Raw genomic sequence first — 24,588 nt, 5'->3', positions numbered from 1 at the left:
TTAGATGCTGCTGCTAATAGTGACTACATCATATAAATCGTTAACAGAGTGTGGGGGCTCCATCTTTAACCCCATCAGCAGCCTAAAATTATGATTGTGTGGTCCTGATGTTTGAAATGGCGATTCATGGCCAAATAGCGGCCTTAGAGTCTTCCAGATTGTGTGACCTGTTCAGAAGTTAGCAACATTTAGGTGGTAAAAATACATTTTTTCATTTCTGTTATGCCACTTTGCATTAATTTCTGAACAGCAACTGAAGGGTTAATAAACTACTTGACAGCAATTTTGAAGACGTTGAGGGATGCAGCTTTTAAAATGGTATCACTTTTGGGGTTTTTCCAAAATAACCCCCAAAATCACTTCAAACCTGAATAGGTCTCTAAAAAAAAACAACATTTTGTTCACTTCCTTGAAAAAAAAAAGTTAAAGCTAAATAACTGCTACATTTATAAACCTAAAAAAAAACATCTTACAAATGGTACTGATGTAGAGCATATATAAAAGGAGAATGTTATTTATTAATGTTTTTATGTGGTATGATTATCTGGATTAACAGAGGTAATTTTGAACATTGCAAATTTTGACATTTCTGATTCTTATAAATAAACAACGACATATCCGCCTAAATTTACCATCATCATAAAATAAAATGTGTCACCAAAAAACAAATCTTAAAATCACTGGGATCCGTTAAAGCGTTCCAGAGTTATTGCTGAATAAAGTGACACTGGTAAGATTAAAAAAATTTGGCCTGGTCAAATGGGTAGATGGGAAAAAAGTACAGTTTTGGAAACAAAATAAAAATTTGAGTGCAGGAACCACTCAGTAAAGAGATTGGCTGCAGCAGTGACGTAACCGCTACAGTCAAAATACTGAGACCGGCTCACACGCAGAGAGTCAGCGCTGGGCCCTGGGAGGGAGATTAACGGCTCTGATAGTTATGTAACTTACATAAATGCATTTAGGCTCCACTCATCAAAGTAGAAAACCCTTTATTGACCGATGGATAAGTCATCAATATAAGATTGGTAGGAGTCTGCTTGGGTTACCAAATGTTAATCAGCTGAATACTGCTACAGCAGAGATCTACGGGTGAAAAACACCGCAGCTCTGTACATTGCCTAGGTGCAGCTGCCGAGTACTGCTGTTCATCTCCTAGTCCAGAGGTGTCAAACTGCATTCCTCAAGGGCTACAAACAGGTCATGTTTTCAGGATTTCCTTGTATTGCACAGGTGATAATTTAATCACCTGCAGAGTATGATTCCAGCACCTTGTGCAATGCTAAGGAAATCTTGAAAACACGCATGGTCTGAGGCCCTCGAGGAATGCAGTTTGACACCCCCTGTCCTAGTCAACTAAATGTGCTGCATACTCGTCATAACCAATGCATGATGCTGCTGTGTTCCCCCTGTACACTGTTCAATTCCTATGGCAGCTTTCTGCTAATCCCACCATTTTCATGCAACATATGTACAAAAATTTGCGAACTGACAGAGCAGGTTAACTGATACCTGCGGAGATAGACAGAAAATGGTGCATAATTACAAACCCGGTGTTAAATCAGCCAACATCTGGATTAATCCGCTTTACTTCCGACAAAATGGATTTAAGATTTACAGTACAATTATTTCACAAGTAGATTTATTATAGATTTAAATATTTACAAAGCTAGCATCTTAAAAAATAAAGTGTTTCACAACCCCCCCCCCCCCCCTGAAATAAGGCACTTCGGTCAACATATTGTATGAGTGCACTTATTTTTTGTTACTGCATAAATATGTGTTATAGAAAAAAAAAATTAAAAACAGAATATATTGTTTCTTTAAACATTGTACATTTAGGGAATCAGAACTTTGTTATTTACAAAAAATTAGATTTCTTTGTGGATAGAGAATATCAAACCAATTGATACAAAGAGAACGCCATTATTTCTGCAGCCATCTTGAATTCTAATTCAGACATGAAGCGAAGCACTTTTTCACAACATCCCTGTGATAGAGAAAAGAAGAGAAATTTGTATGTTATAAGAGGATCTACAGGAATAGGGAATAGCATGTAAATATATTCCTATTATATTTTTTATAAGAACCTTCAATTAGCAAATCACACCTGTTTTATCTAGGGAGGTAGTCACTGTAGGAAATTAAAATGGTTGCTACCCTCTTAAATTGACAGAAACCCATCTTAGAATATTAGATATATAGATAGGCGACTGTGAGGATGTGCAGCAGGAGTCTCCCACCCACTGCCTCCATGTGCAGCAGTGGGAAGCTCCCACCCACAGCCTCCATGTGCAGCAGTGGGAAGCTCCCACCCACAGCCTCCATGTGCAGCAGTGGGAAGCTCCCACCCACAGCCTCCATGTGCAGCAGTGGGAAGCTCCCACCCACAGCCTCCATGTGCAGCAGTGGGAAGCTCCCACCCACAGCCTCCATGTGCAGCAGTAGGAAGCTCCCACCCACAGCCTCCATGTGCAGCAGTAGGAAGCTCCCACCCACCGCCTCCATGTGCAGCAGTAGGAAGTTCCCACCCACCGCCTCCATGTGCAGCAGTAGGAAGTTCCCACCCACAGCCTCCATGTGCAGCAGTAGGAAGCTCCCACCCACCGCCTCCATGTGCAGCAGTAGGAAGCTCCCACCCACCGCCTCCATGTGCAGCAGTAGGAAGCTCCCTCCCACCGCCTCCATGTGCAGCAGTGGGAAGCTCCCACCCACAGCCTCCATGTGCAGCAGTAGGAAGCTCCCACCCACCGCCTCCATGTGCAGCAGTAGGAAGTTCCCACCCACAGCCTCCATGTGCAGCAGTAGGAAGCTCCCACCCACCGCCTCCATGTGCAGCAGTAGGAAGCTCCCACCCACCGCCTCCATGTGCAGCAGTAGGAAGTTCCCACCCACAGCCTCCATGTGCAGCAGTAGGAAGTTCCCACCCACAGCCTCCATGTGCAGCAGTAGGAAGCTCCCACCCACCGCCTCCATGTGCAGCAGTAGGAAGCTCCCACCCACCGCCTCCATGTGCAGCAGTAGGAAGCTCCCACCCACCGCCTCCATGTGCAGCAGTAGGAAGCTCCCACCCACCGCCTCCATGTGAAGCAGTAGGAAGCTCCCACCCACCGCCTCCATGTGCAGCAGTAGGAAGTTCCCACCCACAGCCTCCATGTGCAGCAGTAGGAAGCTCCCACCTACCGCCTCCATGTGCAGCAGTAGGAAGCTCCCTCCCACCGCCTCCATGTGCAGCAGTAGGAATCTCCCACACACCGCCTCCATGTGCAGCAGTTGGAAGCTCCCACCTACCGCCTCCATGTGCAGCAGTTGGAACCTCCCACCTACCGCCTCCATGTGCAGCAGTTGGAAGCTCCCACCCACCGCCTCCATGTGCAGCAGTAGGAATCTCCCACACACCGCCTCCATGTGCAGCAGTTGGAAGCTCCCACCTACCGCCTCCATGTGCAGCAGTAGGAATCTCCCACCCACCGCCTCCATGTGCAACAGTTGGAATCTCTCACCCACCGCTTCAATGTGCAGCAGTAGGAATCTCCCACCCACCACATCCATGTGAGGTAGTAGAAAGTTCCCACCCATCACCTCCATGTGCAGCAGTAGGAAGCTCCCACCCACCGCCTCCATGTGCAGCAGTGGGAAATTCCCACCCACAGCCTCCATGTGCAGCAGTAGGAAGCTCCTACCTACCGCCTCCATGTGCAGCAGTAGGAAGCTCCCTCCCACCGCCTCCATGTGCAGCAGTAGGAATCTCCCACCCACCGCCTCCATGTTCAGCAGTAGGAATCTCCCACCCACCGCCTCCATGTGCAGCAGTAGGAAGCTCCCACCTACCGCCTCCATGTGCAGCAGTAGGAATCTCCCACCCACCGCCTCCATGTGCAGCAGTAGGAATCTCCCACCCACCGCCTCCATGAGCAGCAGTAGGAAGCTCCCACCTACCACCTCCATGTGCAGCAGTAGGAATCTCTCACCCACCACATCCATGTGCAGTAGTAGAAAGTTCACACACATCACCTCCATTTGCAGCAATAGGAACCTCCTAACCACCGCCTCCATTCGCTGCAGTAGGAATCTCTCACCCAACACTTCAATGTGCAGCAGTAGGAATCTCACACCCACTGCCTCCAGGGGCAGCAGTAGTAGGCGCTGCACCCACCGCCTCCGTGTTCAGCAGTAGATGGCGCCCACCTCAGTGCCTCCATGGTATTTTGAGCAAACGATGGAAATACCAAGGAAGGCCAAAAACAGGATTAATTATCACAAAAATGTTCTACGTTTTTGTGTTTAATTAAGCAGCAAAAAAGTAGTACATATTACAAATATACTAAGAGATGTTAAATATGAAAAAAGATAAACAGAAAACTCAGTTCTGCTTGAAGACAATTTTTTTCTCCAAATTACCAATGTTATAAATTCTGTTAAAAAAACCAGTTTGCGTATGTACCTTGCAAATGGAATAAAAGAGAGGCTGTACCTAGAAAACAAGAAACAAAAATAACATCACACAATGCTGGCAAACTGAAAAAAAGTTCTAATCATGGTAGATAAAAGGCATAAATATCACACATTTATCTAGAATATATAGAAGATGCTCCTGTTTAGGTGTCAACTTCTGTGGTCGGTCTCAATGTCTCCTAGATGGGTGGGTTGCCATTCCATTTTTTGTTAGATATGTTGTGTTGTGCGAATGTATGTATTACCCAACAAAGATGTACTGCAAGTATTTCAGAGACATCTAGACTGACCAAAGAAGTTGACACCTAAACAGGAGCATCTTCTGATGAGAAGGATTAAAGGGACACTGTCACCTGAATTTGGAGGGAACAATCTTCAGCCATGGAGGCGGGGTTTTTGTGTGTTTGATTCACCCTTTCCTTACCCGCTGGCTGCAATATTGGATTGAAGTTCATTCTCTGTCCATAGTACACGCCTGCGCAAGATTGCCTTGTGCAGGCATGTACTACGGAGGACAGAGAATGAACTTCAATCCAATATTGCAGCCAGCATGCAGCCAGCGGGTAAAGAAAGGGTGAATCAAACACCCAAAAACCCCGCCTCCATGGCTGAAGATTGTTCCCTCCAAATTCAGGTGACAGTGTCCCTTTAAAGAAAACCCCCAAGAAAACCACCCCCACAGTGGAACATGGTGGTGGCAGCATCATGTTGTGGGGATGTTTTACAGCAGGAGGGACAGGGAAAATGGTTCGAGTAAAGGAGAAGATGGTGAGAAATACAGGGATATTCTTGAGCACAACCTGACTCGGTCAGTCACTGAGTGCAGACTGGAACAGAGGGACCTGTCAGATTCCCTTTAATGTAAATGTTTCTATAACATAAGCCCTAGTTCTAGCTGACAAAAGACAGCACCAAAGTAAAATGCTTCCTCCACCATGCTTCACTGTGTGTATGGTGTTCTTTTGGTGATGAACAATGTTGCATTTGCGCTAAACAAACTTTTTGGAACTAAGGCTAAAAAGTTCAGCCTTGGTCTCATCAGACCAGTAGAAATATTCCCACATGCTTTTGGTTGACATGACTTAGGTTTTGATTTCAGTTTGATTTTAATTTGAAGTTTACAGAATATAGAACACATTAAAGGTGGAAAAGTTCTGAAATGATTCTTCTTGGTAAGATTATTTTTCATAACAAACTATGGCATTTTAACGGAGGTGTCAAGACTTTTTATAGCGACTGTATGAGAGATCTAAACATTCCCAGGTTCCATTTCTTCTCGTATTTAACTTTGTATTACCTGATGTGATTGAATGTCTCTCAAAGCAAAAAATTACATACAGCCTATTAGAATGACTAGCTGACCTTGAATCCACCAGGCTTATCTTCACACCGGGGCATGCCCTCGAGAACACATCTTGATAGCCTCAGAAGGCATATGGAAAGTAGTAGACATAACTTCATGTAAACTGGTGTTCTACGATAAGCCAGTGAAAATGTGTGTGGGGAAACACGAGGAACTAGCATCCCTCATTTTGACGATTATTGTAGGTCCCAATAGACAGATCTTATATTTAATCACTTGTCCATTGGATAAGTAGTAAATGCTTCAGGCTGGAATCACCAAAAATCAAATATACAGATCAGCAAGTATCGGATGGCCGTAAATATGCATTATAAATTACTTACCAAGTCATCGCTAGAAACTGTAGGATACAAAATAGAAGTGCCAGGCCTTTCTTTTTCCACTGGAAGAAAATAAATAAAAACACAAAAATTAAATGGTTGCCAATTACAGCACATAGATTATGTGGCGGTGACCACTCAGTATGTGGGCAGCGGGGACAGAAGCTACAGTAACTTCTTCATCACCCCCGAAAAATCATCAGGGATGGTAGCGACAGAACCTGTGGTAAGTTACTGTAACACCCCCTCTGATATCCTACTTCGTATTAGAATCTGCGAGAAGTGGCTGCAGAGCTACCTTCCTGTGCCATCCCGCTTGAGATTCCCGTCAAACAAAATGTTGCAGTACGTGAAGTTAAAAAAAAAAAAATAAAAAAGAACAGATATAAGGATTAGCAGGATAGGGAGTAAACTAGGCAAATTTATAATATAGCTGAGTAAAAAAGATAGATATGTTTAACAGGCCATTTATAGGTATCGGACAACCCCTCTAAATTGCACTCATTCTCAGGCTATGTGCACACGATGCGGATTTTGCTGCGGATCCGCAGCAGTTTCCCATGAGTTTACATTTCAATGTAAACCTATGGGAAACAGAAAACGCTGTGCCCATGCTGCGGAAAAAAAAGCGCGGAAACGCAGCGGTTTACATTCTGCAGCATGTCACTTTTCTTCGGATTCCGCAGCGAGCGGTTTTACACCTGCTCCAATAGAATACCGCAGGTGTAAAACCGCAGTGAAATCCGCCAACAAAAACCGCGGTAAATCTGAGATAAATCTGCAGCAAAAATGCAGCGTTTTTGCCCTGCAGATTTATCAAATCTGCTGAGGAAAAATCTGCAGTGGACCATTCTACATGTGCACATGGCCTTAAGGTATTATTGGAGCCAACAATCAGATTGTTATGGTACTGTATATCATTCCTCAATGGGAACAACACTATTGGATGTGGGCAATTTAACCCCTTCGCGACCTCCGCTGTACTTGTACTGCGGAGGCCGCATCTCTTCCTTCTTCGGTGGTGAGCCCACATCAAAGCCGGGACATGTCAGCTGTTTTGTACAGCTAACATGTGCCCGCAATAGTGGCGGGTGGAATCGCGATCCACCCGCCGCTATTAACTAGTTGAATGCCGCTGTCAAACGCGGAGAGCATTATACAAGCGCTCCTGACCGCGCAGCTGAAGTATGCGTACCGCTGATCCCCGTCACGTGATCTGGGGTCATCGGTGCGTTGGCAAAACAACTAGAGGTCTCCTGAAGACCTCTATGGTTGTTGATGCCAGATTGCTGTGTGCTATATAAGGGCGATCTAAGCATCACTCCTATGTAGCTGAGCCGATCAGGCTGTGTCAGCTTCTAGCCTCACATGAAGGCTATTGAAGCATGGCAAAAGTTAAAAAAAAAAGTTTTAAAAAAAATACAAAAAAAATAAAAATATATATAAAAAAGTTTAAATCACCCCCTTTCGCCCCATACAAAATAAATAATAAAAAAAAAAAAAAAAAAAATCAAACCTACACATAATTGGTATTGCCGCATTCCGAATTGTCCGATCAATAAAAAAGAAAAGAATTAACCTGATCGCTAAATGGCGTAGCAATAAAAAAAAATTCAAAAAGCCAGAATTACAATGCAATAACGGGCGATCAAAAGAACGTATCTCTACCGAAATGTTATTCATAAAAACGTCAGCTCAGCACACAAAAAATAAGCCCTCACCCAACTCGAGATCACGAAAACAAAGTTTGGAATTTTTTTCACCACTTAGATAAAATAAACCCAGACATGTTTGGTGTCTATGAACTCGTAATGACCTGCAGAATCATAATGGAAGGTCAGTGTTAGCATTTAGTGCATTTAGAGCAAAAAAGCCAAAACAAAAAACAAGTGCGGGATTGCACTTTTTTTGCAATTTGACAGCACTTGGAATTTTTTTCTCATTTTCTAGAACGTGACATGGTCAAACCAATGGTGTCGTTCAAAATTTCATCTCGTCCTGCAAAAAACAAGCCCTCACATGGCCATATTAACAGAAAAATAAAAAAGTTATGGCTCTGGGAAGAAGGGGAGCGAAAAACGAAAATGCAAAAAAGAAAAAGGGCAGGTTCTCCAAGGGGTTAAAACAAAAGGTTATCACAAACCTGCCCCTGGACTGCTAAAAAGTGTGGACAAATTAAAACACAGATTTTGAAAAAGACTGTGAATACAACAAAAAACCTTTCTGGAAAAGAGGACATGTCACCTGATTCATGCTGCCCAAACCACAGACCGCATGAATCCGAGCCTGGCTGTGATTGCAGCAAGGTATAATTTTCTCTGAAATGCTCAAATGTTCAGAAGAAAAATATACTTTAGAGATCTGGCCAGGGACCATCGGCAGAGATGAGAGGACACCAATGTCGTCCCCAGACAGCATTTCCAGGCATTGATCTAGGTGACTGACAGGTGTGTTCCATAGTGGAAGACCAGTCAATCACCTTTAGCATGCTGCAAAGAGCCAGCTGGGGACTAGTCTAGCCTCTGGCCATGGTACCTAGCAGGATCTTCAAATGTACGAGGGGCGATCCAAAAGTAATGATAATCAGTTATTTCTATTGCACACAGAAATTAAAATAAAATGTTTTCTTCTCTCTTAGGTACCCACTAGTCCAGGAAAACAAAATTACTTAAATAGACCACGATTCCCGGGAGCTACATTCATTTGAATATGAACTGCCGAGGAGTGAACATCAAAATGGAAAAAAACGAGCTCAGAGCTGTCATCAAATACCTCTGCTTGAAAAAAATGACTACCAAAGACATACACAGCGACTTGGTGGAAACATTGGGGGACTCTTCTCCTCCATATTCCACAGTTGCACGCTGGGCCAAGGAATTTAAGCTGGGAAGAACATCGACGGAAAATGAACATCGTGAAGGACGCCCATCCACGTCCCTCAATGAAGAAAACGTGAAAAAAGTTGAAGAAGTTGTATTGGCAGATCGAAGAGTGACTATCAGGCATGTAGCTGAGGTCCCAGGGATCTCATATGGCAGTATTCAAAGAATCCTTGCAAAAGAATTGCATATGAGAAAGGTCTCCGCGCGTTGGGTGCCAAAAATGTTAACCGACGAACAAAAGAAGAAACGAGTTGACATTTCAATAGCAAATCTCGAAAAGTTCCAAGCAGACAAGGAAAATTTTTTGTCACGTTTTTTGACCATGGACGAGACCTGGATCCACCACTTTGATCCCGAAACTAAACAACAATCGATGACATGGAAACGAGCCAACGAACCGACGCCGAAGAAATTCAAAGTGTCAAGCTCAGCAGGGAAGGTTATGGCGTCCGTTTTTTGGGACGCTGAAGGAATTATTATGGTGGACTATTTGGAGAAGGGAGCCACTATTACGGGCTCCTACTACGCAGAACAAATAAGAAGATTGCGGGAGGCTATCAAGGAGAAAAGGCGTGGCAAACTGCGGGCTGGAGTGTTGTTTCACCAAGATAACGCGCCGGCTCACAAAGCTGCTGTTGCTATGGCTACCATTCAAGAAGCGGGCTTTGAACTGGTAGAACACCCCCCCTATTCACTAGATCTAGCCCCCAGTGACTTCTTTCTCTTTCCTCGGCTCAAGGAACCCCTCCGGGGCAAGAAATTTTACGACAATAGCGACGTGATAACCGCTGTTGGGGATTTTTTTGAGGGTCAAGATCAAGAATTTTTTTTGAAGGGAATTCTAAGTTTAGAAAAGAGATGGATTAAATGTATAGACTTGTTAGGAGACTATGTAGAAAAATAAATTTATTTTTTGAATATATTCATTGTGTTTAGTATTGATTATCATTACTTTTGGATCGCCCCTCGTATATACTTTCTCTGAAACACCACAGCATTTCAGAGATATAAAAATATACCTGGCTGCAATCCTGTTGCTACTCTCGGATTCTTGTTGTTGCAGTATGGACAGCATGAATAACATGACCAGTTCCCTTTAAAGTGAAAGAATATCATATTTTAGCACGATATCCACTGTGCTTAGGATTCTGAAGGCTGTATGGTCATGAAATATGCTACATTTAAATTATCGCATATTTAAAAAGGTTACTTACCCAAAATACAGCGCACAATGTACAAACCAAGCAAAGCTGTTGAGAAATAATAAAAAAAAGCAATGAACAAATAGAAGATTATTAGGCTGGAGGATCTGGAAACTAAACTGAAAGTTGGTCAGCAAATAGTGGGACGTGCCACCAGTACCTTCATCTACTGACAACCAATGTTCCCTGGTGCTAGTGTAGGGATTGGAACGTAAGGGAGGTTTCCACAATATTTTCTACGCATGTGGAAGTGAACAAAAAAATGAGGCATAGATGATCATTGCAATAATGTGGCAAAATCACTCCTGCAATACATCATGACTGGAAACACAACTAACAGGTTTACAAGTGGTGGATTCCAGGTGCCTTCACCTTCATTGCATAATCAGGAATTAGGCAAATACTGTGGGGGTTTCCCAACTATCTCTGAAGGATTACTGAAGCATTCCTTACTCACCAGCATAATTATTGTTGCAATAAGTCTGGTTGGCTCAAACATCTTTTTAAGTTGCTTAAGTGGACCCATAAGAAAACATGTGCTGGAATGACAAAAAGAAGAAGAATTAGGAATCCCAAGAATAAAAAATCCTAGTCCGACATGATTTGTGCACGCTTCCTATACCGGGGACATTTAGTTGCTGCATGTGCATCTCTCAGTATCTGACTCTGCTCCCTTCTGCCTTGTGATTTTGGATTATAGTTCTGGTCAGAGATGGTCAACAACCAGCATTGAACCAACCCAATGACTTGGCATCTACTGGGTTTTACCAAGGCAATATAATTATGATGGGCAAATATTGCTGAATTTGACCTGTCATGCCAAACAATGACAGAACCTACTATTAAGAGCCTCTGTTGCAGGTGTGGACATATATCGTACCCGTTAAAAAAACACAAACAAAAAAACAATACCCTTGGCCAAAACAATAAAAAAAGAAAATATATTGACATTTCCTATTTAGTGCCCTTTGGGTGCAGGTGAAATCAATACACCCCTTCTTAGAGATCTGCTATGAAATATGGCAGCTACGAACAGGGGTTCGTTCCTCTACTGTACCATGGAGCTGTGCTATTTTCATAATTGGAGGAAATGCTTTTCCAGCTTAAATTCCAAGTTCACAACCCCTTGCAATCTAATCCTGAACCCATGCTGTATCCTGTGTATGAAATTACTGACGGCACAATGAAACAAATCAGCAAAGTCAGAGGGAAAGAGGTGGAACGCCGGAAGCAAAAAGAAAAGTACATGTCTGTTTATCCTTCCCTCCCGTCAGGATTCACATCTGATCAAATTTGAACAATGCAAATATGACTCAATGCAAACCTACTGCATGATGCAGAAACGATGAGTGGTAATGTCTATGGAGGATTGCCGAAGGCAAACAATTGTGAGCCACGCAGCACAGAAAACGACAGAACTCATCTGTCACCCATTGTCATGTGGCAGGTGACATGGGTGGACTATGGAAATTTCAATTATTGTGATTGCTATTGCAGCTGCATAAGCAATAACCTGATCCAGTCTACAAACATGGACTTAGGTTTCAAAATACTAGTTTCATTTCAAGTTGCCTTCCCTCCCTTTCATGCTGCCCATATGCCATAATTAAAAAGGCTGTCCACCACCCCAAATCCAAAACTGGTTTTGCATAAATGCTTAATGATAATGCCCCTAATAAACTAATATAGCTTTTCTGCCTGGGCGGCAAGCCAGCAGGGAGCAGACCCCTGTAACTCAGCCTAAGGACTCATACCCATCACTGTGAAAATAAAGGTCCGAAAAGTGGGATGAGTGTCATGCAAGGGTCATGCGATTTTCATGCGAGTATAATCCAATTTTGAACACCTAGCATCCGATTTACATGTGAATGCGATCCGATTGCAATGCTATTTTAACATGACCATTTACAGAGTAATTCTCTATGTATTTACACAGTTTTCCATGAAATATTCAAGATTGATAGAGATATATACCATATTTTTCAGACTATAAGACGCACTTTCCCCCAAAAAAATTTGGGAGGAAAATGGGGGGTGCATCTTATAGTGCGAACACAGGCTTACCGGGGGTTGCAGTAGGTGTTGAGATGCTGTGGCGTTGGGCGGTGCAGAGTGCACCTGAGCAGGTTCCCATCTTCAGGATGCCGGCGGCAGAAATGTGGCGAGTCTGGCGACACCGTTGATCCACGATAAGCAAAGCCGAGTGCATCACTGGTTTCCCTGCGGCCATCTTCCTGAAGCTGAGGGCCACTGGAGGCTTCAGGAAAATGGCCGCTGGAGGCTGTTCGTGCGCAGATTGAAATCTCGGCGGCACTTGGCTTCAGGAAAATGGCCGCCGAGATCTCAATCTGCACACGCGAGGCATCCCACGGCTTCAGTAAGATGGCAGCAGGGAAAACGGTGGACACTGGGCCGCGGTGTCGCCACATTTCTGCTGCCTGCATCCTGAAGAAGGGACCCTGCTCCATGCTCTGCCTCACCGCCGACACCGGACAGCATTGCCCCACTTCTGACGCCACCGGCTTCCTGAGGAAGGGACCATGCCTTCTGTGACCCCGCTGTACCACGGCCAGCCCTCAGGCAAGATACCTTAAATTCGGACAATAAGATGGACCTCCATCTTATAAAAATCTTTTTATCTAATATTTTCCACCCAAAAATTTGGGGTGCGACTTATGGTCCGCTGCGTCTTATAGACCTAAAAATACGGTATATCTTGATATAGAGAGAGACAAGATCCATAAGATGCGCCAATTCTGGCACTCAGCCTCACGGTTCTGGTGCAGCAGTAAGGGGTTGATAGTATTACCCCCTTCCCAGGCTATAAACATCTGCCCCCAGCCGTTGGCTTACCTTCTACTGGTTAATAAAATGTTGGGGAACTCCACACCATTTTTTTCAGAAAATAATTTATTCAGTAAAATTCTATCTATTCTATGGACATGGATGTGTAAAAATGAGAGATGGCACTCACATGGTCTGAGTGCCAGGCGATTTTTTTTTTTTTTTTTTAATCACACCCATCGACTTTCATTGGCGAGTCTCGTCCGAGATACGAGAACAATCGCAGCATGCTGCAATTTTCTTCTCAGTCCTATTTCAGCTGAGAAAAAAATAAATAAAAATGGCAGATGAACAGTAAATATACAAGTTAATAATGCTCAGAGTGCTATCCGATTTTTTTTAAAATCAGATTGCACTAGTCAGTTTTCCTTGCAGATAAGTACGAGCCCTACAGTTCTCCCTCAGCTTCATCTTGCTACTTCAACACAGCCTGAGCACAGTCTGTGTTACCTGACAAACTTAATTCTGCTTATTATTGTTTTATACTGTTGTATACTAATTTTTAGCACGTAATATTGAGCAGAATTAAGTCTGCGAATTAGTTGCTACTGCTAATACACGTTATGCTGGGGCTTATTGTCACATTTTTACCTGTAGCAGGTAATCAGAACCATATACGGTAATTTACTGATTTTATAAAGTTTATATAAAGCAGTAAATCATATTGCTCGTTAGTCAGCCATTGAATTTTAATCAGCAGCTCCCAAAATAATGTCTCCACGGTCCACACACGCAAACAGTATGATTTCCCTACACATTATGACATCACCACACCATTATTATGGAATGATTAATGATGGAAGAGGAAGCGGAGGATATATACATATACCAGTCAGGTGGAGGGCGGCTGCGTGCTGTGGAACGCCACTGCATAAAGCCCTCTCGCTGTCCTGGTCTGAAGACCTCACTGGAACAGCCAAAAGGCCTGCATTTTGCCCAAGTCTGGTATATAATAAGGTTGGCCACCATTTAATGCACTGACAAATGTTTGACTACTTGTAAGTTGTAACATATATTGTCACACACTGATATTCTTGACAAAAATTTATATTTATTGTTCCATGTTTGTTTTTCCCCTCTTTTCTTTTACCCTTTTTTTCAATAAAAAGCTAAGCAAAAAAACAAACATTTATTATGGATTTGATGAATACAAAATCTTAGGCAACCCTAGACGAATGAGCCCAAGAGAGAACCTCCGGTCGGAAATGAGATGGCACAAAAGTCTTGCCCGGAGGCACAGACTCTAGCGAGATTGGGGCCACAGTTCTCAGGCTCTCAGTGGGGACAATAAGCCAAGGTTCCTCTTCCTCCTCCACAGAAGACACAACGGCGCGAGAGAGAGCGTCGGCACAAATGTTCTTCTCCCCGGAGAGAAAATGGAGAGTGAAATGGAACCGGGAGAAGAACAGGGACCATCTGGCCTGGTGAGAAGTTAGCCGCTGAGCTGTCTGTAAGTATACCAGATTTTTGTGGTCAGTAAAAACTTGAAAGGGAAGGAGCCCTTGACGTCTTGGCCACCAGGGAGATTCCCGCCACACTGGAGGACCTCATAACTATATCTACCTGCATCGACCTCCGTTTTAACGAGCGGAGGTTGGAGCGGATCGAGTGTAGGCACAGGTTCCGGTTGTCTCCTATCTTTGCTAGTCCTCTGGAATCTCCCATCCAGGCGTCCGACTCCCATGAGGCCATGGAGGTTTCTCGAGCAGGACGTAAGTCCCGGGCTCTTGAGTACCCATGGTCTGTAATAACTGCCAGCAGAAGGGACATTATGCCAATAAATGTCCCCAGCTGTCGGGAAACAATCGCGTCTAGTAACCATAGGAGGAGGTTCACTAGACGCATTTTCCTCTAAGCTGTCCTTTAAGGGGACAATCACTTTAGGCTCTTCCATTCTCACAGTCGAGCTTTGTGTGGACTCTGGGGCGGAGGGGAATTTTATGTCCTCTGCCTTCGCCCAAAGCCACGCTATACCCCTGGTGATGCTCACCAGGCCAGTAACTGTTCGAGTGGTAAATGGGTCAACACTGCCCACACAAATTACACATCAGACCATCCCTTTCACGTTATCTATGTCTCCTTCCCATCAGGAAATTATCTCCCTGCTTGTCCTTCCCGAGGGAATGGATGAGATTCTACTGGGGATGCTCTGGTTACGTTTCCAATCTCCTCATATTGAGTGACCACATAGTAAAGAAAGTGGTGTACGGCTACTTGCCAAAACCACTCATTGCAATAGCTATGGATATACTCCCATCAAATTGTAAACATTCTCAAAAAATAGAGCAGTGCATCCAAATTAAATTTATCACAAATATTTTAATTATAATACACCAATTACAAAAAACGCGCAATATACCCGTACATACTTGAGTATAAGCCGACCCAAGTATAAGCCGACCCCCCTAATTTTGCCACAAAAAACTGGGTAAAATTTATTGACTCGTGTATAAACCTAGGGTAGGAAATGCAGCAGCTACCGGTGAATTTAAGAAAAAAAAAATAGATGCTCCATACCGTTCATTATTGCCCCATAGATGCTCCATATAAAGCTGTGCCACATATAATGCTCTGCACCGTTCATTATGGCCCCATAGATGCTCCATATAAAACTGTGCCATATAGAATGCTCTTCACCATTTATATGGAGCATCTATGGGGCCATAATGAAGCTGTGCCATATAGAATGCTCTGCACCGTTCATTATGGCCCCATAGATGCTCCACATAAAGCTGTGCCACATATAATGCTCTGCACTGTTGATTATTGCCCCATAGATGCTCCATATAAAGCTGTCCAATATATAATGCTGCTGCTGCTGCAATAAAAAAAAAAAAATCACATACTCACCTCTCTTCGCGCAGGACGCCGGCGCTTTCAATATTTACCTGCTCCTCGTGCGGCTCCGTCTCCAGCACTGACGCTCAGCAGAGGGCGCGCACTGACTACGTCAACGCGCCCTCCGACCTGAGCGTCACTGCCAGAGGACGCTGGAGACGGAGCCACAGCGGAACGAGGAGCGGTAAATATCGCGCAGCGCTCCCCTCCCCGTATACTTACCTGCTCCTGGCGCGGTCCCTGCATCTTCTTCCTGTATTGAGCGGTCACAGTTACCGCTCATTGCAGTCATGAATATGCGGCTCCACCTCTATGGGAGGTGGAGCCGCATATTCATGACTGTAATGAGCGGTACCATGTGACCCCTCAGTACAGGAAGAATCTGCAGCGCTGGAAGTAGCCGGGACTGCGCCAGGAGTAGGTAAGTGTAACTAGACAGCCCCCGACCCCCCTCACCTGCCGACCCCCGGGTATGACTCGAGTATAAGCCGAGAGGGGGACTTTCAGCCCAAAAAAATGGGCTGAAAATCTTGGCTTATACTCGAGTATATATGGTATATTACTGGCAAATTTGCCCAGTGACAGAATTTGAAAGAAGGAAAAAACAGGTGCAGCAAAAGTGCAACACCACTAAGCAAGAGTAAGAGGAAAAAATATATATACCGTATATACTCTAGTATAAGCCGAGATTTTCAGCCCATTTTTGGGGGCTGAAAGTCCCCCTCTCTGCTTATAGTCGAGTCATACCCAGGTGTTGGCAGGGGAGGGGGAGCGGGGGCTGTCTAATTATACTCACCTGCTTCTGGCGCGGTGCCTGGTTGCCCGGCGCCCCAACTTCTTCCTGTACCGAGCGGTCACATGGTACCGCTCATTACAGTAATGAATATGCGGCTCCACCTCCCATAAGGGTGGAGCCGCATATTCATTACTGTAATGAGCGGTAACGGTGACCGCTCAAGTACAGGAAGAAGCTGCTGTGCCGAGGAAGCAGGGACTGCACATGATTGCAGGTTAAAATTCCCTAAAGAAATTAACTTTTTTACCGTATAAATATATATAAAAAAAAATATCAAAACTGTTATCCTATTAATTTAAAGAAATGCACATTGGTATCGCAATGTCTGTAAAAGTCCAAACAACATACAACATTAACCTAAATGATAAATGCCATAATGAGAAAAATAAATGTAACAGGTTGCCGCACCCCCATCAAATCAATTGAAACGAATTGGAGAATCATATTGCCAAGATTTTTTTTTGCACAATTAAGACTGTAAAAACAAAACAAAAAAACACAATGGCTGAGGATAAAGCGGTTGTGTGTGCAATTTTTTTTTAGATTGAATAAGCTGGCTGAAGTTTGAATAAGTCTACAAACTGGAGCCGCAGTGACCAATCAGATACAGCAGAGCAAGTCAGGTGACACGACTGAACTCAAGCTGTGAAATGCTGCAGCGTTGGGCACAATGTTCATAAATAGCCATTTTGGGTAAAATTCATTGGAAGAAAATCAGTTGCATAATTCTAGAAATATATTCTACACTGTAGCGCCTAGACAGAGGAAAGTAGTATTTAGGTGGCTTGAAAATGAATGCTTACCTAGCTAATGCAGCAATGTTCCCCAGTGTGTAGAAAATGGCAAAGAGCTTGATTCCGGCATTGGGAACCCAAAGTAATGCACTTCCCTGGAATGAAAAGTTTGTCAAAATAATCATAAGAAAAATAAAAAAATTCATGGTTGTTCCATGAACAAAGTACATTTTAATTAATAGACCTTGGCAATATAATAAAGTTTTACAATTAAATGTGTTAGAATAAAATGTTCCTGTGCTGAGATAATCTTATAAATGTGTCCCTGCTGTGTACTGTGTAATGGCAGTGTCTGCTTGTGCAGGAACTGAAGCAGCTAAGGTAGGCACACACCAACGCTCCTGGCTGTGGGCATGGTAAGCCAAAGTCTCTTATAATAAATGACTTCTGCTTTCTGAGGTAACACATTTCTCTACTTGTTTTATCACAGGAGCAAGTGTTTCTGCTGAGTCTCCAGTCCTCTGGGCTCATAATAAATCAAGTCAATCACATAAGCTCGGCGGACAGAGCTCATCACCAAGAGGACTATCAGATAAAACACTGATATTAATCAAAATTAAATCAAGATGCCCAGTAAGTCACATTGCAGGAATCAAGGTCTGTGCTCCTAATTTTATGCTGCCCCTGAATGAAAAGAATAAACCTGGCAACGGATTCCCATTAAGAGCCACACTGTCATGTCAGGTTGTTCTACTCCCAAGGTCAGTAGTATCCCCATCTGTGAGACAGCAACAGGTCATAAATGTTGACATGTTTTACTTCAGTGCCAAGAGTAGTTTATAGAAATTGTGATATGCAAAGTCCTATACACTACACAGAAAGCACTGCACATGGCGTGGCTCCTACCCCATCTTTCCTTTTCTGATGAACCAATGTTTGGTAGATTCGGTGGATATGTCACACCCGCAACCAGGCGGGTGACTGTGGTCATCTCGGATGTTGTGAATTTACACAAAGTCCCATGCCTCCTGATAAACTTTCATCACAGGAGAGAAACGCGTCGAGGCTGAAATCATGTTTCTATGAATGAGTTCAGATAAGTCTATCAATATTGTTTTATATATTTTTATCTACTTTGGGCACGATGCAATAGTTGACTATTTAGTGCATACTGCTCTTTGCTTGATCCCTGTCTGGGTACTTTAGTTGGGCTATGGTGGGTACTGAATGATGTGCTATGAGCACTAGAAGCAAGCCTATAAAAGATGTGTAAAAATTAAAGTATCTTTTGAAAAACCCAGGGCTGCTAGATTTTTGTATGCTTCTTGATAAAGTTGTGAATATAATGTGTATTGGTGGAAGGAAGCTGGGACCTTAATTTATATTCACATAACCTGAGCATGTTGCACATTTTTTGCTGACCAATTTCTGGGGAGTTCAATGATCCTCTAGCTCCAAATTCTTTGCAAAAATTGATTTTGAGGAATGAATTTAATTCTTGAGCACTTCCAACAAGGGACACCCAAGATGATCACCCAATTTTCCACCACTTCACTGGTACCCCTTTGTCTAGGCACACTTTGGAGGGAAAGATTTAAGGGTCAGAGAGGGAGAATCCTCAGTGGGTGCGCCACTTACGTACTATCTAGGGTGCCAACCTCCGCAGCAAAGAATGGACTGCTTTATTAGGGATTCCAGAGGGTGAATTATAGTTAAATATATCTTTAATATCTTTTCACCTCCTTTAAAACCAAAAACGTAAATAAAATATCTTTTCATTGCTGGATTTAATAATAGTGGTGTGCTTTTTGGATCTGGTAGTACATTCCTCGTTTGGTTGGCATTCGAACCTTGGCTGCCTTTATATTAAGTCCCACCACAGTCCCTTATTTATGTTGGACTACTCGCTCAGGCCTTGAATAAGTATCATTGGTCTGATGACAGGTGTTTTGTTGTAGTAATTGATGGTATTATTGGTTATGGTGCTACAAGCTAAGTAGGCACTCCTAGTGTTATCAGCGTGAGTGGGGGCGCCAATTTGCGTTCAAGTTAGGGTACCAACCTCCGCTGGTAGGCAGGGTTATATCAGGGCACTATAATAGTGTCGGGCCCAAGGCAGAGTTATCCAACCTGAGGCGCTCTAGCTGCAGCGGTCTTCAGCAGGAAGATCTGGAAGCCTATTGAAAATCTGTCTGAACTGTCAGGACACAAAACCAAGTCGCTAATGACTTGACACCACACAATGACCTCATTGCCTGCATGTCTCGCCACGCTGAAGCTTATGCACCCATATTAGATCATGTTGGGTTGATTAGGATCCACTGTCTTAGTTGCAGTAGATTGCACAGCAGTATATTACAAGGTGCTGTAAGTGATTGAATGCAGAGAAATAGTTGAGCAAGTGGAATGGAGGCCCCATTCATATTAGACTGACTAGGACATAGGCTGCTGGCAGAGGCTCTCTCTGCTCCCCTAACAAGCATGAGCCTTCATATGTATATGATGGAGATGAGAGATAACATTCAGCCAACAGCTATTTGACCCCTTAAGGACTGCCGATATGCCTTTTAAACGGCAGCAGTTAAGGGTACTTATGCCCTCAGCGCCGCTTTTTAACGGTGCCGAGAAATAAGTGCATAGCGCACCCCCCAGGCATTTCTCCAGAGTCTCTACTACCGGGGGGGTGGGGGAGGGGTAGCCGAGACCTCAGACAACTTTACTCGGGTCAGTTTTTACTGATCCAAGTGTTGCAATCACAAAAAAAGAAAAAGTCCGATATCCCATTTAATTTCTCTCTCCTCTGATGTGATCGCACATCAGAGGAGAGAGAAATGGGGTCCCCCGATCCCCCATGTCCCTGCATCCCCCCGTGAAATCCCTCGGTCTTTTTCCAAGAAGAAAATTGCACATGCGCCCGCCGAGATCTGTCGGCCGGCACCCATAGGGATTTTTTCCTATTGGTTCATTTTGATCACTGTGACAGACCCTATCACAGTGATCAAAATAAAAAAAATAGTAAATAAACCCCCCTTTATCACCCCTTAGTTAGGGAAAAATAAATATATATTTATCTCCATTTTTCAATTAGGGTTAGAGTTGGGCTAAAGCTAGGGTTATGGCTGGGCTAAAGCTAGGGTTGGGAATAGGGTTTGGATTGGGCAACAGCTAGCGTTGGGCTAGTGTTAGGGTTGTAGTTATGGTTGGGATTAGGGTTAGGGGTGTGTTAGGGTTAGGTTTGTGGTTAGGGTTATGGTTGGGATTAGGGTTGTGATTAGGGTTAGGGGTGTGTTGGGGTTAGGGTTGGAGTTCAAATTGGGGGGTTTCCACTGTTTAGGTACATCAGTGGGTCTCCGAACGCGACATAGCACCACCATTGATTCCAGCCAATTTTGCGTTCAAAAAGTCAAACAGTGCTTCCTCCGTTCTGAGCCCTGCCATGCACCCAAACAGTGGCTTTCCCCCACATATGGGGTATCGTCACACTCAGGAATAATTACACAACAAATTTTGTGGTCCATTTTCTCCTGATACCCATATGAAAATAGAAAAAATTGGTTCCAAAGTAAATTTTTGGCGGAAAAAGTAAAATGTAAATTTTTTCCTTCCATATTGCTTTAGTTCTCGTGAAGCACCTGAACGGTTAATAAACTTCTTGAATGTGGTTTTGCGCAACTTGAGGGGTGCAGTTTTTAGAACGGTGTCATGTTTGGGTATTTTCTGTTATATTGACCTCCAAACTCACTTCAAATATAAGGTGGTCCCTTAAAAAAATGGTTTTGTAAATTTTGTTGGAAAAATTAGAAATCGCTGGTCAACTTTTAACCCTTATAACATCCTAACAAAAAAAAAAAAAATTATGTTTCCTAAATTGTGCTTATGTAAAGTTGACGTGTAGGAAATGTTATTACCGTATATACTTGAGGCCGAGACCCCTAATTTTGCCATAAAAAACTGGGAAAACGTATTGACTTGAGTATAAGCCTGGGGTGGGAAATGCAGCAGCTACTGGTAAATTTAAAAAATAAAAAAAGATACCAATAAAAGTAAAATTGATTGAGACATCAGTAGGTTAAGTGTTTTTGAATATCCATATTGAATCAGGAGCCTCATATAATGCTCAATACAGTTCATGATGGGCCCCATAAGATGCTCCATATTAAAATATGCCCCATACAATGCTGCACAAAAGATTAATGATGTCCCCTTAAGATGCTCCATAGATTATGCCCCATATAATGCTGCATAAAGGTTGATGGCCCCTTAAGATGCTCCATAGATTATGGCCCATGTGCCGCGATAAAAAAAAAAAAAAAAAAAAAATTATATACACACATTATATATATATATATATATATATATATATATATATATATATATATATATATATATATATATATATATATATATATATATATATATAAACACTCACCTCTCGTTGCTCAGGCCCCCAAAACTTGCGATATTCACCTGTCCCCGTTCCACAGCCGTGCGCCACTCGGTCTTCCGGCTCCTCTGACTGTTCAGGCGTGCTAACCATGTCATCGCGCCCTCTTACCAGAAAGTCACAGCCAGAGACGGGGAAGACAGAGCCCGGCGGTGGACCGGGGACAGGTGAATATCTCACAATGCTCACCCTCCCCCGTTATACTCACCCTCCCGGCGCGGTCCCTGCTTCTCCGTCGTCCCAGGCCGGCAGCTTGTTCCGGTGTTCAGCGGTCACTGGTACTGCTCATTAAAGTAATGAATATGCGCTCCACCCCTATGGGAGTGAAGTCACGTCCATATTCATTACTTTAATGAGCGGTACCACGTGACCACTGAACACATGAAGAGCTGAGGTGCCCGGAGACCATCGCATCGCAACAGAGAAGCAGGGACCGTGCCGGGAGAAGGTGAGTATGATGTGACAGCCGCCACTCCCCCTCCCCCGCCGACCCCCTGGCAATGACTCGAGTATAAGCAGAGAGGGGCATTTTCAGCCTTAAAAAAAATGGTCTCTGGGTGCCGCAGCTCTTCCCCTGTTCAGCTGTCACGTGGTACCGCTCATTAAAGTTATGAATATGGACTCCACTCCCATAGGGGTCAAGCCGCGGTAATGAGCGGTAACGGTGACCACTGACAGAGGAAGAGGCTGCGGCACCCGGAGACCATCTGTCCGGGATAAAGAGCAAGGGACGCCGGGAGCAGGTGAGTATTACATATATACCTGTCCACGTTCCACCCGCCGGGCGCCGCTCCATCTTCCCGTCCTCTGCACTGACTGTTCAGGTCAGAGGGCGCGATGACGTACTTATCTGCGTGCCACCCTCTGCCTGAACAGTCAGTGAGGAGAAACGCCGAGACGGGACGCTGAGGAGCTGCGGGCAGCAAGAGAGGAGAGTATGTATTTTTTTTTTTTATTGCAGCAGCATTATATATTGCACAGCTTTATATGGAGCATCTATGGGGCCATAATGAACGGTGCAGTGCATTTTATATGGCACAGCTTTATATGGAGCATCTATGGGGCCATAATGAACGGTGCAGAGCATTATATATGGCACAGCTATATATGGCACAGCTATATATGGAGCATCTTATGGGGCAATAATGAACAGTATGTAGCATTATATGTGGCACAGTTTTATATGGAGCGTCTATGGGGCAATAATGAAATGTATGGAGCATTATATATTGCACAGCTTTATATGGAGCATCTATGGGGCCATAATGAACGGTGCAGTGCATTTTATATGGCACAGCTTTATATGGAGCATCTATGGGGCCATAATGAACGGTGCAGAGCATTATATATGGCACAGCTATATATGGCACAGCTATATATGGAGCATCTTATGGGGCAATAATGAACAGTATGTAGCATTATATGTGGCACAGTTTTATATGGAGCGTCTATGGGGCAATAATGAAATGTATGGAGCATTATATGTGGCACAGCTTTATATGGAGCATCTTATGGGGCAATAATGAATGGTATGGAGCATCTATTCTTATTTTTGAAATTCACCGGTAGCTGCTGCATTTCCTACCCTAGGCTTACACTCGAGTCAATAAGTTTTCCCAGTTTTTTTGTGGCAAAATTAGGGGGGGGGGGTCGGCTTATATTCGGGTCGGCTTATACTCGAGTATATACGGTAAATATTTATGTAAAAGATGTCGCCCCTATAAAAATCATACCATGCATATACAGTTTAGCTTATTATTTACTGAAAAATCTACCGTATTTTATTTACTATGCAAATGAGGGTGATTCAGTGCATCCTTGGCATGGCCTATGCCTCGGTGCACGGTTACAATTTTTAGAGTGTATATTAAAACCAGTTCCTATCTTACTAGTCTCCCATGTGTCGTCCCTGGCAGCTAATAACCCCTTACTGACCGGGCCAAACTTGTAAAATCTGACCAGTGTCACTTTATGTAGTAATAACTCTGGAATGCTTCAATAAATCCCAGTGCTTTTGAGACTGTTTTTTTCGTGGCACATTATACTTTATGATAGTGGAAAATTTAGGTCAATATGTTGTGTTTATTTATAAAAAATATCAGAGATTTGACAAAAATGTAAAAAAATTAGCAATTTTCAAATTTGAATGATAATAATAATAATCTTTATTTATATTCTGCAGTCCTTTACAATACAGAAGTTCATATACAAGTCATAAGTAACATTCAAAGTAATGCAATAATTAAAGCAAAATAATGACGACCCTGCCCGTAAGAGCTTACAATCTACAATGAGGTGGGGGAGACACAAAATGCAGGGGCTTATTTACAAAGATTGTCCAGCCATCTTGAGGGAATGGGGATGGATAATGGCTGCATGAGGTTGTCACCAGCCAGTTTTTGTGGTGCTGTTGGGTGCGGAGGAGTTTGATGGTGGGTGATTCACAGATAGATAGTGAATGGGCCACACACACACACATACATAAAAGGACTTTGATTAGGGAATGTGATAGGCTGCTCTGAACAGATGTGTTTTGACGGAGCGCCTAAAGTTGTTTAAGTTGTGGTTAGTCTGAATTTCCTGGGGTAGAGCATTCCAGAGGATTGGCACAACACGGGAGAAGTCTTGGAGCCAGGAGTGGGAGGTAGTTAGTGCAGAGGTTAGTTGAAAGTTATTTGCAGAGCGTAGCGAGCGGGTAGGCTTATAAACA

General features: G+C 43.5%; 1 protein-coding gene across 3 annotated transcripts in view; it reads right to left on the bottom strand.

Annotated features, from left to right (window-relative positions):
* Positions 1-1,573: 1,573 nt before the first annotated feature.
* Positions 1,574-24,588, bottom strand: part of SFT2D1 (SFT2 domain containing 1) — an 86,725-nt gene continuing 63,710 nt past the window's right edge. For all 3 annotated transcript variants that reach the window (XM_069769509.1, XM_069769508.1, XM_069769507.1), the window contains exons 3-8: positions 17,504-17,589; positions 10,680-10,761; positions 10,235-10,270; positions 6,142-6,200; positions 4,445-4,474; positions 1,574-1,990 (exon numbers count right to left, since the gene is read on the bottom strand). In XM_069769509.1, coding sequence (XP_069625610.1) covers positions 1,951-1,990; positions 4,445-4,474; positions 6,142-6,200; positions 10,235-10,270; positions 10,680-10,761; positions 17,504-17,589 — 333 coding nt within the window. In that variant the 3' untranslated portion in view covers positions 1,574-1,950. The remainder of the gene's footprint in view (positions 1,991-4,444; positions 4,475-6,141; positions 6,201-10,234; positions 10,271-10,679; positions 10,762-17,503; positions 17,590-24,588) is intronic.

The sequence above is a fragment of the Ranitomeya imitator genome, chromosome 5 (assembly GCF_032444005.1).
Source record: "Ranitomeya imitator isolate aRanImi1 chromosome 5, aRanImi1.pri, whole genome shotgun sequence".
NCBI classification, from domain to species: domain Eukaryota; kingdom Metazoa; phylum Chordata; class Amphibia; order Anura; family Dendrobatidae; genus Ranitomeya; species Ranitomeya imitator.
This window is presented reverse-complemented; position numbering and strand designations above follow the sequence as displayed.